General features: G+C 41.0%; 1 protein-coding gene across 5 annotated transcripts in view; it reads left to right on the forward strand.

The window, feature by feature from the left end:
- Positions 1 to 15841, forward strand: part of KCNK2 (potassium two pore domain channel subfamily K member 2) — a 161389-nt gene that overhangs the window by 122442 nt on the left and 23106 nt on the right. For all 5 annotated transcript variants that reach the window (XM_060754274.2, XM_067463755.1, XM_060754276.2 and 2 more), the window contains exon 6: positions 5477 to 5616. In XM_060754274.2, coding sequence (XP_060610257.2) covers positions 5477 to 5616 — 140 coding nt within the window. The remainder of the gene's footprint in view (positions 1 to 5476; positions 5617 to 15841) is intronic.

A 15841-nucleotide genomic window follows, 5' to 3' on the forward strand; every position in this document is an offset into this window, starting at 1 on the left:
CTTCCTCCCAGCTGGGAGGAAGAGGAGGAGGAGGAGGAGGAGGAGGGGGGCGCCGGAGCCAGAGCCGGATGGCGCGCGGAGGCCGCTTGTGAGCGCGCGCGCGCGCCATCCAATGGGCTCCGGCGCCCCCCTCCTCCTCCTCCTCCTCCTCCTCTTCCTCCCAGCTGGGAGGAAGAGGAGGAGGAGGAGGAGGAGGAGGGGGGCGCCGGAGCCAGAGCCGGATGGCGCGCGGAGGCCGCTTGTGAGCGCGCGCGCGCCATCCAATGGGCTCCGGCGCCCCCCTCCTCCTCCTCCTCCTCTTCCTCCCAGCTGGGAGGAAGAGGAGGAGGAGGAGGAGGAGGAGGGGGGCGCCGGAGCCAGAGCCGGATGGCGCGCGGAGGCCGCTTGTGAGCGCGCGCGCGCCATCCAATGGGCTCCGGCGCCCCCCTCCTCCTCCTCCTCCTCTTCCTCCCAGCTGGGAGGAAGAGGAGGAGGAGGAGGAGGAGGAGGGGGGCGCCGGAGCCAGAGCCGGATGGCGCGCGGAGGCCGCTTGTGAGCGCGCGCGCGCCATCCAATGGGCTCCGGCGCCCCCCTCCTCCTCCTCCTCCTCCTCCTCTTCCTCCCAGCTGGGAGGAAGAGGAGGAGGAGGAGGAGGAGGAGGGGGGCGCCGGAGCCAGAGCCGGATGGCGCGCGGAGGCCGCTTGTGAGCGCGCGCGCGCGCCATCCAATGGGCTCCGGCGCCCCCCTCCTCCTCCTCCTCCTCCTCCTCCTCTTCCTCCCAGCTGGGAGGAAGAGGAGGAGGAGGAGGAGGAGGAGGGGGGCGCCGGAGCCAGAGCCGGATGGCGCGCGGAGGCCGCTTGTGAGCGCGCGCGCGCCATCCAATGGGCTCCGGCGCCCCCCTCCTCCTCCTCCTCCTCCTCCTCCTCTTCCTCCCAGCTGGGAGGAAGAGGAGGAGGAGGAGGAGGAGGAGGGGGGCGCCGGAGCCAGAGCCGGATGGCGCGCGGAGGCCGCTTGTGAGCGCGCGCGCGCCATCCAATGGGCTCCGGCGCCCCCCTCCTCCTCCTCCTCCTCCTCCTCCTCTTCCTCCCAGCTGGGAGGAGGAGGAGGAGGAGGAGGAGGGGGGCGCCGGAGCCAGAGCCGGATGGCGCGCGGAGGCCGCTTGTGAGCGCGCGCGCGCCATCCAATGGGCTCCGGCGCCCCCCTCCTCCTCCTCCTCCTCCTCCTCTTCCTCCCAGCTGGGAGGAAGAGGAGGAGGAGGAGGAGGAGGGGGGCGCCGGAGCCAGAGCCGGATGGCGCGCGGAGGCCGCTTGTGAGCGCGCGCGCGCCATCCAATGGGCTCCGGCGCCCCCTCCTCCTCCTCCTCCTCCTCTTCCTCCCAGCTGGGAGGAAGAGGAGGAGGAGGAGGAGGAGGAGGGGGGCGCAGGAGCCCATTGGATGGCGCGCGGAGGCCGCTTGTGAGCGCGCGCGCGCCATCCAATGGGCTCCGGAGGAAGAGGAGGAGCCAGAGCCGGATGGCGCGCTCAGCAGCAGCCTCCATGCAATTAACGAGCGGAGCTTCAGCTCGTAAAATACATGGGGCTGCTGCTTCGATATTTTTAAACCCTTCCGGGTTTAAAAATATGTTTTGATATCGCTTCGGATATGCAAAAAATAACGATTTTAATACGAATTAACGAATTAACGAAACGAAACCGACAGGCCTAGTATATAGTAATTAATAATAGGGGTGCAAAATCTAGGATGAGAATACGTTTCATTCAGAGTGACCAACTTTTGGGCATGAATTTGAGGGAGATTTAGTAGCAACAAATTTTGAACATTTTTAGTGGCAGGCATCCCTTCAGCAAATGTTAATGGAATTAATAATCTTCAACAAAACAATTTATTATTTATTATCTATCAGTGAAACTCTTTTTTTTTTTACAGAGGCTGCCCAGCAACGCCACTCCACTTTTCCTTTTTGTCTGCTGTGTAGCTGGATTTTTTTAGCAACATCAGCATTATAATTGTAAAGCAGGGTTGGAGAAACATAGACTTTCAGTGTTGGGCTGCAGCAGCATTGTCTGTGATAAACATTGCAACAAAACTGCAATAAAACTTAAAGTGGGAAAGAATGGCTTATGAGGCCTGATTGTTTCCTTTCATGTATGCACGTTGTTAGTTATGAGTGAAAGGTTTGCACCAGGGATGTAAAATCTTTAATCTGCCCTGGGCCACATTGGAAGAATAATTGTCTTGGGCGGCACATAAAATACACAAATACTGACAATAACTGATAATTACATATAATACTTATGAACATAACACATTTTGATTATTCCATTCCATTATTATCTACAAAATTCACACTCAAAAACCACACAGTTGGGTTACAAAAAACCCACAAAAATTCATAATGTTTCAAGTTATGATTTTGTGTTGGGTCAAATTCTTAGCCATCCTTGGCCCATGAGGTTGGAGAAGCCTGGCTTATGGGAACACGGGGAACTTCTCTTCACCTCCTCTCTTGGTTTCCTTCTCTTCCTTCTCCTTTCTTCCCCTTCCTTCTCCTCTTCCAATTCTTCTCTTCCTCCTCCTCTTTTCTTTCCCCTTCTCCTCCTCTTCTTCTCCTCTTCTTCTTCCTCCTTCTCTTCTTTCTCCTATTTCCTCCTTCTCCTCTTCCTTCACTTTTTGGGAGCATAGGGGGTAAGGGGGACTGATAAGTCCCACATTCTTTCCTCATTGCAGGGGGTAGGGCTTAGGGAGGCTAGGCAAGAGATCATAAGGCTTTCCCCACAATGAGGAGGGGAGGAGGAGCCAATGTTCATGCTTGGGTTTCCTCCTCCCAGATGGTTGTCTTTTCCCTCCCATCTCTCCATAATCTCTTCTCCTCAAAGTTCCTCTCCAGCTCTTCTTTAAAACACAAAAATATATGCACATAAAGTTGCAATTCTAAATATAAGGGAGACATGGAATATCAATGTGGGAGCTGGGAGGGTTCTCTCCCCCACCCAGTTTTTTGCAGAAATATGGGAGTTCCCAATAAATTTGGGGTACTGGGCACTCTAGTTTAATTCTTCAGCCGAAGGTTTGCTGAAAATTTCTCTGTTTATATGCCTCTGCATTAAATGGCTTCTACAGTGCTTATGTTTGGTATATTGGTGTTGATTATAGGGCTGCCAGCTGGCTGAAGACCACAGTAGTAGCCTAAGAATGTTAAGAGGAAGACTTAAACCATTTCACTAATGCACTGGAGTCAATGAAATTGTTTAGTTTGTAACTGAAAGCAATACTAAAAGCTCATGACACATTTCGCCTCACGTAACCCCAAAATGCCTGGGAGATTAAGAGCCTTATACACTGCAGTCAGCTTAATCTACCACTAGGTGACATTGCTTATCTTAGAAAATATGGAGGTGTGTGCAGATACACATTAATCAAAAGACTAAGATGAGACACTTCTACTTAATCATGATCAGTGGTCTGCAAGTCATTATACATTTACTCTGAGAAGATTGGCAATTTGGAGTACAGTAGTGAAGTGTGACCTAGTCTTTACTGTGTACTGGAGCCTTGTGAAGCCTAATAAGACCTACGACCAGGGGTGGCTCAACCCATTATGCAAAGTAAGCAGTTGCAGTATAGTTGCCCAGGGGCACTCTTGAGGCTCTCTTAGGGGAAAATAGACCTTGATATTTGCGAGTTGTAGTTACTGGGATGTATAGTTCACCTGCAATCAAAGAGCATTCTGAACTCCACCAATGATGGAATTGAACCAAATATGGCACACAGAGCTCCCACAACAAACAGAAAATATATATCAGTGATTGGTTTGGGGGGGGGGGGGGGCAAAATACTGTTTGCTTACCATAGAAAATTACCTAGGGCCACCTCTGCCTAGGACAGCCTATTTTTTAAAGGCATGACATCGCTTCTTATAATCCTTGATTACCTTCTTGGATCCTTCAGTGGCCCTTCATTTTCAAAACCCCATAGGTTGCCATATACATATCATCCTGTCTTTCTAAATTGCTTCTCATTGTTCCCTGCTATGTTTAGATCTCAGTGCTTGGCTATACAGCTGGCCCTCCATATCTACACATTTTGCATACATGGCTTGAAAATATTCCAAAAAGTAAATCTTGATTTTATCATTTTACAAACATAATAGCATTTTACTATGCCATGTGTAATGAGACATGAGTATAAATATATTTTAGTATTGGTAGTGGTGGTCTTGGAATGAACACCCAGCAGATCCAAGGGCCCACTTTGCCACCCCTAGTGCATTATGTCCTACATCATCTGTCAAATTCATTTTACTACTTTAAACTTGTAATTAAGGGCAGCGCTGTCTCCCAGAGCTGTGAAGTAATAAAACATGCTCAGTCCTTGATGTGACAAATTGTCTTCGTATCAGTTCATCAGTCACTGAATAACTCTCCTACAGCAAAGATGAACAAATTGAACAGTGAACCTGGACCACACATTTTAAATGAAATCACCTTCTGTATTCCAGAGTGGCAGCAATTTTACTTTTAGGTAAAATTCACCTGCTGCTTTTAACAAGGGGTAGCTATTTTGAGATCCCTCAGGTGTTGTGAGATTCCAACTCCCATCATTTATCACTATTGGCTCTGGTGACTAGGGCTCTGGCAAATTGCAGTCCAGCAATATGTAAGCCTATCTATGATCTTAGAGAAAATTTGTTGTTATCCTATAATGCTACACTTTGGAGCCATGCAGTGTAGTAGATTGCAATATCTTCACAAAGGTGTCAGGAATTTACACTGTTGATACTTATCAGTTGTTCTCATTCCTTTATGATGTAAGAACTTCATGTCCAACAGCCACAATGTAGAACAGAAGGTGCATCCACCTTTTCTTTTTTCCTCTCTACTGTGTACCCAGTCCACCTTCTGGCAAGAAGTTAACTGCCCCTTCACCTAAAATTTCTGTCTTTATTTCCAGGCAGGAAATTATGTTCTGCCCTTCTGGCTACATGTTGGCATATATCTGTGTAGTGCATCTTCAAGTCATTTCTGACATATGGTGACCATAAGGCAAACTTATCATGAGGTTTTCTGGGGCTGAGAATGTGCGATTTGCCCAAAGTCACGCACTGAGTTTCCATGGCTGAGTTGAGAATTGAACCCCGGTCTCCACAATTGTGGCGTTTAATACACAAAGCTCAGTGACATGACTAGCAAAAATCCTTAAGTTTAAGGTTTTGGCCCAGAAATCAAACTGTTGAGTTCAGTAGAAAAGGTTTACGAAGTTGCATATCTGACATTGAAATGAATAGAACTGACAAGTTCTTAACTTTCTCTGGGTTTTGGCCTTATTTCCTTGTTTACTTGTTGAATATCTGTCTTTCTCAGGTTGCTCTTCATTGTGCAAAGTTCATGAGAAGTTCAGAGAGAAAAATAGACTCCTGCTTCTCTCTGATAAATGGTAAAGGAATAGGAATTAAAAATATTGCATAAAGAATAAACACACACAAATCTTTCTTTTTCAGGGGGATCAGATATAGAATATTTAGCTTTCTATAAACCAGTTGTGTGGTTCTGGATTCTCGTGGGCCTTGCATACTTCGCTGCTGTCCTGAGTATGATTGGTGACTGGCTGAGGGTTCTATCAAAAAAGACCAAGGAAGAGGTGAGTTATAAAGACCTTTTCTTGTTCTTATTAATTGTGAAAGCTTTGCTTAGAATTATTTTTTTCTTATTTTCCATTTGGTTGATCAAACTGGTGCAAAATAATACTGCAAGATCATGAAAGTACTTTAACATCTATCTGTCTCTCTGCACATTTAAATGTCTACAGTTCCAATCCTATACACATAAGAGCAAAATGCTCTAACATATCATCCAACTGTCATCTCACTTTTCATCTGCTTTTAAAATATTCAATTTTCTTTTTCCTCTTACCATTTTCCTCCTTTGTTCTCAGCCTACTTCAGTTGCTGCAAACTAAATTCAAAGTGGAAAAGTAGCTCAGTAGGGGAGAGTGAAAAGGAAGGAGAGAGCCTTGCATTTCCTAGTAAGCTCATGAAGAAGCAGTATTCTGAAGCCTTTTCTAACTTGTTTGTTCCTCCTCATTAATACATTTTGCCACCTTAGCCATACTCTGATGTTTTGTTTTGTTTTTGCTGTATATTCTTTGGTTTTCATCTGTGAAATGGAAGGGTATACTGTAGCTAAGCTATACTGTATTATATTATAAATGTTCATTGCATCAACATTACACACGTGTTCATATCAAGTTTTTAACAATTTTACAGTTAGATTAAAACTGATTATTTTGGTCATATGTGTTACACTCTCAATTTTAAATGGAGTTTTACCCACCTTCGGCATGGTGTTCCCTTGCAGATAGCGGCACTCAGTTCACAGGTGTTGAAAATCAAGGATTGTAAAATAGATATGGGACTTTTAGTGTATGAAAAACAGGATGAAAAATGCAGCTCCACTCCAGCTGGAGTAGATGCTTTAGGGCTTTGATCTTTGTTTAGTATTTTATAATATCAATGGGATTTATTTGTCAACAGTCGTTAAAGTAACAAGAGATTTTTGCAGTTCTGGGAGGCAAGTGGGATGTGCAACAAACTACTGTAGTCTCTTCCAAATAGATAAAATGAGTGAGTTTGTTTAAGGCTCCAGCCATTTTGTCAGAAGTATTGTAGTTCCATTAAGATTTCACAGTTGTTGGGGAAAAAGATGCAAGATTTCTTGGGACTCTCCAAAGGCCTCCTTTTGCTGTGCTATACATTGTTATGATAATGCTCTGCATCTCACAGCTACATAGCAATATATATTATTCTAGTCCTAATATTTGCCAGAAATTTGAAGCGGATAGGTAGGATGCACAATTCCTTTTGAGTTTTAATTGGGTTTCAATAGGCTATGTTTGGTGTTTTTCCAGATTTCATCTCCACCTGCCTTTTCTATCTCACAGCTAAAACCTCAATATCCTCAATATGTCATAGAAAGTTACTGCTGCCTGTCATGCCATTCTCTATTTTTTTAAAAACTTTCCAAACCTTTATCCTATGCATGTATGGAGGATCCAAAGTATAGAAACCACTGCCTTGTTATTTGTGTGTGTGTGTGTGGTAGTGTTCCACATCCAGTCTGATAGACACTTAACCAACTATTAAAATATGTCCAGTGGGAATTTCCAAGAAGGTTTTAAATATTTACAGTCACCTCTCTGTAACCATTAGGCCTGGGTAACAACGGAAAAATTTGTTTCTAAAATCGATTCGTTTTTTGGGGGTTTTTGCGTTTCGTTATTTAAAATAATTACAAAATTTTCCTTTTAAAAAATTCGATATTTACGAAATTTCGTAAATGTGAAAAAAATTACAAAACATTAACGAATCGATTTCCGAAACAATAACGAATCGATTCGTTAATGGCGGACGCGACCGCGAAATACGCTAAAAAACCTCCAAAAACTTCTGAAGCTTCCCTTTCCCTCTGTTGTTGACTGTTGGTGTGATATTATAATTTTTTTTCACTAATTAAACAAAAAACAACCATAAAACTTGCCCCAGACATGCGGAAATAATAACGAAACGACCTCAAAACAATAACGAAACAAATACAATAACGAAATACAAAGCATTTACAAAACTATTTAAAAATTCGTTTTTTTTTAAATTGCTCCAGAATGGTTCGTTATCGTTTGTAATTGAAAAAAATAACGAATTATTAACGAATTACGAATTAACGAAACGAAACCGCCCAGCCCTAGTAACCATGGTTCTGCATCCATGGATTCAACCAACCACAGCTGAAAAACATTTTAAGCATTCCAAAAAACAAACCTCGATTTCCCCATGTGTGGGCATACCTAGTTACAACTACCTTCTATTTCACAGATCCTCACTCCCTCTTTAGCACTCATTTTGAATTTTTTGCCATTTTATAAAATGCACAGCATTTTGCTCGAGCATTCATAGATTTTGGTATTTATGGGGGTCCTGGAACCAAACCTTAGGCAGATATTGAGAGCCCACTATACAGGAGTCCCCAAGTTATAAACATCTGACTTAAAAGTGATCCTTAGTTAAGAAAAGGGGTGAGACAACAGAAAGTTAAAGAAAGCTACCCATCAGAAGGGAAATTTACTGATAAAAGAGTTATCATGGGAAAAAGGTGTTTCCACCGAAGCTTTAGTGCCAATCTTTGTTTCCACAATATATATTATCACAGGGACAGAAAGTGAGGTGAAATCTTCTGAACAGGGGCGCAAACAGAAAAACAAACACCACAGGCATGTTAACCCTTCTCTATGGTATCCATAGCTGAAGTTACACTTAAAATGTACCTGTTCTGACTTACATGCAAATTCAACTTAAGAAGAAACCTACAGAACCTATCTTGTTTGCAACTTGGAGACTGCCAATATTGTCTTTCCTAAAAAAACATGCTCCTGTTTATAGTTCTCCTCTTCTCCAAGCAGGACTTACTCTGTCCATGTCCCTCTCTCTCTAGACTGCATTTTTCTTTTCCAACTCTAATTCTATTTTTGTCAGAATTAAACATGTCCATGGTTTGTCCAGTATAGTACCATGGCTATGAATTTTGAAAACATTTGAGTGGCCAGTTCTTGATTTCTCAGTGTCATTGTGACTTAAAACTAAAATGATACTAACACATACCAGCTGAGCCTATCATTAGAATGAGTGATGATGACTTCTGCATTTACCAGTAGGTTCTATTATATGTCAGCAGATATAGGTTTTCCTGTTCCCCACAGATTTGCTGTTTTTTTTAGATTACAGTCTACGTGCTATAGATATTTGTATCTATGGACTGTGGCCAACAGAAATCTGGAAAATTGATGTCCATTTGTTTACGAAGGGATTACTAAAATTTGTGATTGCCTTTACATTTGGGTTGGGAAGAAGTTGAAGTTTTAAAAGTTCAATACATGAGAAAATGAAACTGATTAATTTATTCCCAAGAGACACATAGATGGCAGCTAGAAGGAAATACTAAGGGCAAGTGAAGTTCATTTAAATGTCATTTGTGTTCTACTTGGCAGAAAGGAACTGAACAATTTACAAAAGCTCCATAGTCTATTAAAACATTGGATCTGAAATAGTGTATGTTTGAACAAATCTGCAGATAAAGAAATCAGTACTTTATTTACATTTTGAACTGCAACTATACAAAAGAAAGTGGCAATGATCTTGTTGGTACCACTGGTATAGTTATGCTTCAAGTAATCCAGATGGTAAAAGAAAGGTTGAGAACAGTAGTGATAAGAAAAAGACAGAAATGTTAGTGGTGCCCACTGCCAGATACTGCTGCTGGCTGTTAGTTGCCTATTTCCTTTATTCCAAAGCCTCCATGAGGGATGGCAATGACAGTTTCTGGTGCCGTGGGATAGGCAGTTGTCTAAGCCAGTGTATCACAAGCTATTTGATGTGCGGTACTCTCATTTCCTCCCCCCATATGAGGCATGAAAATTGGTGGAAGGAACATCAGCAATGTGAGATATAGAGATAACGTGGAAAATAGCAACAGCAAGTCAAGAAAAAAAAGTACAAAGGCAGGTTTAGATGAGCACAGATTATTTACATAGATTTAAAGTACACAATGAAGACATTGTAATCTTTGATAGCATGCTTTTTTTTTTTTTTTTACCATGCAGACCTAATAAAATAATTGATTGTAACATGACATGAAACCTCCTTTTGACAATTGTGATTCACTGGGATGTCTTCATATACTCATGCAGTCACTATGATTCTATTCTATATGTATGCATCGCAATACCATAAGCAATAGTGGTTGTATATGTTGTCCCCTTCTGATTATCACACATATTCCCCAAGAAAAAAAGTCTAAAGTCAGGTTTACAGTTAAATATCAAGAAAACAAAAATGGCCACGAATGGATTTATATATTCTTTACATAATTTCAAAGTAGGTAGTAAAGACTTGAAAGAGTTCAAGGTTTCCCATACTTTAGCTCAGTCATTAATCAGAATAGATAGTATTCAAGAAGTGAGAAGATTAGGACTTGGAAGGGTAGCTATGAAGGAACTAGACAAGATCCATAAGTATAAATATATAGTTGAATACTTCATATTTCTCATGTCTATGTATGGCTGTGAAGAAAGCTGATTGGAAGAAAATCAAATCATTTGAAATGTGGAAGCCAATATGAGTAAATTGAGACTGCTGCACATTGGATACAACTCACTAGAAAAAGTAGTAATACTTGGTAAGATATAAGGCCACAGAAAAAGAGGATGATTGCATTCCAGATGGATAGACTCAATCAGGACCCTGAGTTTTCAAGACCTGATCAGGGCTGTTGAATCAAGGGTGACTTAGAAGTTTTTCATTCAAAGGGTTATCCCTGGTAGTTTATATCAACAATAAATGCCAGGGGTTGGTACCATATTTGTGCCCATTGGCTATCACTATTGTCTTCCTCTTATTTTAAGCTTTCCCTGTTTGCCTCTAAATCATGTATCTTCAAATCCAGGAAACATTCAGGCGCGTCCATGTTGAACATACAACAAAATACACCTAGATTTATTTATTGTGTCAGGAGTGAACCAAAACAGTTGCATTGCATTAGAAAACAGACAAACCAACAAACAAAACACAAAGTTTGCAGACTTGGTATTCTATTAATTGTCCTTTGACCAGTAGGTGGCCACTTGGAATGCTTCTGGTGTTGCTGCAAGAAGGTCCTCCATTGTGCATGTGGTAGGGCTCAAGTTGCATTGCAGCAGGTGGTCAGTGGTTTGCTCCTCTCCACACTCGCATGTTGTGGATTCCACTTAGTAGCCCCATTTCTTAAGGTTGGCTCTGCATCTCATGGTGCCAGAGCACAGTCTGTTCAGCACCTTCCAAGTTGGCCAGTTTCCTGTGTGCCCAGGAGGGAGTCTCTCATTTGGAATCAGCCATGTATTGAGGTTCTGGGTTTGAGCTTGTTCCAGTGAGTGTCTCTGTAGATCTTAGAAAACTATTTATTGATTTAAGTCATTGGCGTGCTGGCTCCAAAAGCAACCAGAATACACCTAGATGAAAATTGCCAAAGCAATGACACAATTATTGGGCCAGCTGCAAAACATGAAATACATCACGAAAGCTTTCAAAAGCTTTGCTGGATTCTTCATGTTAAAAAAGCTCACAGGAAAAAGAAGGTGATTATGTTAGAATCACAGGGATATATTGTGTTTCAGATGTTATTTTGTTATTAATTAAGATAGTATTGAGGTCATTCTGATTGCTTTTAGATTTTTCCAACTATATGTTTCATAATATATATTTTGGTCTTTATTTATGAACCATTCATCCATTCTGAGTAATGTCTTCAGTTCTTCTCATTCTGATGCACACATCTATATTCATTTACAGGCAGATGTATTACTTTCATCACAGATAATGCTATTTTACATAATGTGTATCTATCGATGACAGTGGCCATACATTATTTTAATTAAAATGTCATTGGATTTCAATAAACAGCTTGTTTTCTTAATTTATGGACTATAGAAACAAATGGTGCTTTAAAAGACAGAGGAATATATTCATTATGTTTGGTTCTTCCTCATTTCCAGTCAACGTATTTCTAAATATAGCCTATTTACAATGTTTTTCAAACAAAATACAAGTAATACATTACAAGGTCTATTGTTGCAGTGAACCTGTACGTGTCTTCTGTGTCCAGTTAGTTTTATCTGGGCAGGAAGTTCTGGTAGGAGTGCACTACAGTATTTCACGTTCATTTAGCCCCAGAAAAACCTGGCATCCATCTAATCATGGCACATTAAGCTGAGCATATTTTCCCCCTAGTAGACAGCCCTGCAGCACTGTTCTTTACAGATAGCACTTTAGAAAAGTGGCCGTTAATCTAGGTTCTGATCTGACACCTGGTTTGTGGTGTTGAACTCGTGTGTTTCTTTCCTGTTACAGGGACAAATCTTCCTTTGGCTATTGCTATTTTTTATTTTAAAAACCTCTTTGCTTGTCTCTTGCAAAACTGTTGTACTGTAATTCTGTTCTGTGATTTAATATGTGTATTCTGTAAAGAAAATGGCTAAAGATTTCAATTGATCAAGTGGTCATTCTTTCAGTTGTATTAATTTTAGATACTTAATGATCTTAGAAAGGCTGTGTATTGGCTCCAGACATTCAGAATTATTACTTCAGTTTAGAAACAAATAGTTGGCATTTTCACTGTTCCAAGTTTTATTGACTGCCTCTTTATTTTTAATATGTTGATGTAAAAACAAGAACAAAAATCTATACCCAACCTTGCAGTTTTGTGCAGTAAAGCTCCATAACCATTTAACCATGTCTGACAAAATATATCTGCCCTATGCATTTTCTAGGTTCTTCTGCACAACCTTATGGTATTCTTGAGATAGAAGTCCTTCATTTCAGTAGAGTTTGCTATACCATGGTTTCATGTAGCCATTCAAAATCCAAGAGTGTACCCCTTGTGGATATAGGGTTGTATTGTGTTTTAAAGATGCTTAGACGTAGCACTGCTGTAATAACAGAATTGGTACAGTGGGCTTCCAAATGTTAGTAAGAGTCTAGATTATGATGATTTGAACATCTAATGATCCAACAGTTAAATCTGCTGTCAGAATTCAAGACACAGCTCAAGACCTATCTCTTCCGGGAAACCTACACAGTCAATTTTAAAGTGTGAATTTTAACCTACATTTCATTAGTATTAGTGTCAATCTCTGTTCTCTGTGTTTTAATATATGTGATTTAATAAGATTATATTTTATATGTCTGTTTTAGCATGCCGCACCCTGCTTCAAGCCATGAGGAGAGGCGGGTAACAAATTGGTATTACTATTAAAATATTATTTTATAATAATAATAATAATAATAATAATAATAATAATAATAATGGAAATTGCTGATTTGGATGAGGGGACTTGACTTCAGCTCTAGGTTTACAAGTAAATATGATGTCTATGTGTTCCCAGACTATAAAGAAACTTGTTGCACCTTAAACATTTCTTTCATTTGGCATATATTTTTGTGGACTGCAGTCCACATCTTCAGATATAGGAAGTGCATCATAATCCAGCAACCTAAAGAGATGCCTTGCAAGCCCACAAAAGCTTCTGACAAATAAAACCAACCTTTAAGCTAGGATGTTTTTAAAAGGGCAATTTTCTTGCACCTGAGAAAATGGGTATTTCAGCATAACAAATTAACTCATCCAAAAATGTTTCAATCAGTGCAAGATTTTGCAATTTTTACAAGAACAAAAACCTCACCTTTTTGGATGGGGAAAGGGGCTTTCAGAATGAAAAACCTACCATATATTTATTTTACATCAAATACAAGGGCTTTTTAAGCATAAAATGTAAACAATTCCATTCAGTATGCTTAATGTTGTTAGGGGCTAAGTGCCCAAAGGCACCTGATCCTATCTGATATCGGAAGCACCCAGGCTAGTGCTTGGATGGGAGGCTACCAATGAATATCAAGTGCTCTAAGCCGTATTTCAGAAGTAGGAACTGGCAAAGTCACATACACAAGTCTGATTTACAATATCGTAATTATTTTAATTCATGTTAACAATCATTTCACAATTGTAAAAATTGCAAGTGTCACTCAGAATCTTTGAATCCTGGCAATACACCAATAAACACAAAAAGAACAGAAGGGTTTAATAAGGCATGAAAAAGCAGGGTACTGAGCTATGATTGGTCCAATCTCTCTCTCAGCAATAATACAAGAGCTATGATTTGCCTGGCCTGGCAGTGACACATGGTGTAATATGTACAGCTGCTTATCGAATTGCACGCCTCCTCAAATCCACCTTTTTTCAAGAGCAGCCTGCAGAACCTGTCATTTCCTTGAGAGAAGGGGAAACCAAAGACAAGCATTTAGTCTGTTTTCCTACATGTGCAACAGATGACATCATTGTCTTGTATGCAGAGCAATGATGTTGTTAGCCAAGGCCCCTTTCACATAGCTGTTTAAAATCCACATTGAACTGGATTATATGGCAACATGGACTCAGATAATCCAGTTCAATGCAGATATTGTGGATTATCTGCCTTGATATTCTGGGTTATGTGGCTTTTTGGAAGAGCCCCAAGTCTTCTGGAAGTCCTTGAGGATGCCTCTTGAGATGTTTCATACCTCCATTACCTGAAGTGGAATCTCAGCTGAAAATGTACACAACCTCTCCTAATCTCACCTAGCAACTAGAAAATGTTAGATATTTTTTCATTCTCACAAGTGAAATAAGTGAAGATTTACAGTCCTGTTTTAGAATGCAACAAGATTTTGAGTTATTTTTGCTGTAAATAGATAGGTCGCCTTTAAAGAGGAGCGTACCAGAGGTAGTCCTGCAACGATTTAAACTATAATCAGGCAGATAGGAAATAGTACTAGGAGTCTCATAAAAATCCTCATTTTAAGTGTCCAACTATGCCTGATGTAATAACCTGGTAACACAACACTGTTGCAATGCTGTATAATCCATGGTAAATAGGTATTTGGCAATTTCCAGCTATTCTCCACACCACCCAGAGGCTACTTGCTGTCTTTCAAAAGGTGTTTTTTAGGATTGTTGTGTGTGTGTGTGTGTGTGTGTGTGTGTTGGATAGTGATGATGCAGGGGGATGCTAGAGGCAGGAGGGAATCACCAAACTTTACCTTTCTCATTATTCGGCAGTTGTGTGCTTCCTCTGAATCACAGAGTTTTCCATTACTAGTGTGACACGAATGGGACACTATCCTTATTCTTGTAAAGTATTATTTACTGTACTGTTGAATAGCAGACACTGGGAGCAAACAATAAAGAGGATTTCTGCTTTCATGTACTTTTTATGGGCCTTCTGGAAGCATTTGTTTGGCCACTGTGGGAAATAGCTTGCTGACTTGATGACGAACATAAGTAAGAGTACTGCTAGATTGTCAAATGATCTCTAGTTAGGAAAAGAATATTTTTCCTTTATCTCCAACATTTAGTTTTTCCACTTCAAATTTTGTTACAATTTTCAAAAACGAATTGAAACAACAGGTTCACCCATGTGCTCTTCCCTTTGAATTGGTAGACATTCCCAGCATGGAGGAAACTATTAGGATCAGGCCCGTAGCCAAGATTTTGATTCGGGGGGCTGAGTCTGACTGAAAGAGGGTCTACCCTAGCAAACCTTTTGTATCGTTACCCCAATACCCCCATGCATATGAGATATATTGAGCATGGTGATCAGATCATGATATGAATAAACATAACAGTTTAAATAATGTACCAGTAAAGCCTTTTCGCAGACCACCATGAGAATTTCGGGGGCTGAAGCCCCCAAAGACCCCCCCCCCCCGGCTACATGTCTGATTAGGATGTATCCTTGCCACGTGTGTGTTAATATGGGAAGACTTTCAGACAAAAGAGGTGGCAACACTAGCATGCTTGAATATAAAGGGATTAGAACATAGGCTTTTAGTAATCAGGCACTCAGAGCCCCAAGTTTGAAAGAACATTTTAGTTTTGACTCAGATCTTTTCTATCATGAATATAAAAACACTTGAGCATTTTGAAAAAAAATATTGCTTGAGGAAGTTTTAATGTGAAATTAATTTTGGCTGAAGCAAAACTTTCACTTGCCCCCAGAAGCATGCTGAAGATGAGATTTCATGGTGAACAGTCAATTTCTCACTAAGATGCAGCAAAGGTTCCTATCATTTTGAGAGGAACAGGAGCACTTTGAATGTAGAGAAAATATCATGGATGGTTATCACAAAATGAGGGAAAGTATTTCCCATCCAAAAAATAGCTTCTATGGTTGGTGAAGCAAGTCAAAGAATGAAATGATATTGAGAACAGGAAAAGCTAAATGATACCTTGCTCAAGAAACTCAGTGTGGG

This window comes from Anolis sagrei, chromosome 1 (assembly GCF_037176765.1).
Source record: "Anolis sagrei isolate rAnoSag1 chromosome 1, rAnoSag1.mat, whole genome shotgun sequence".
NCBI lineage: Eukaryota > Metazoa > Chordata > Lepidosauria > Squamata > Dactyloidae > Anolis > Anolis sagrei.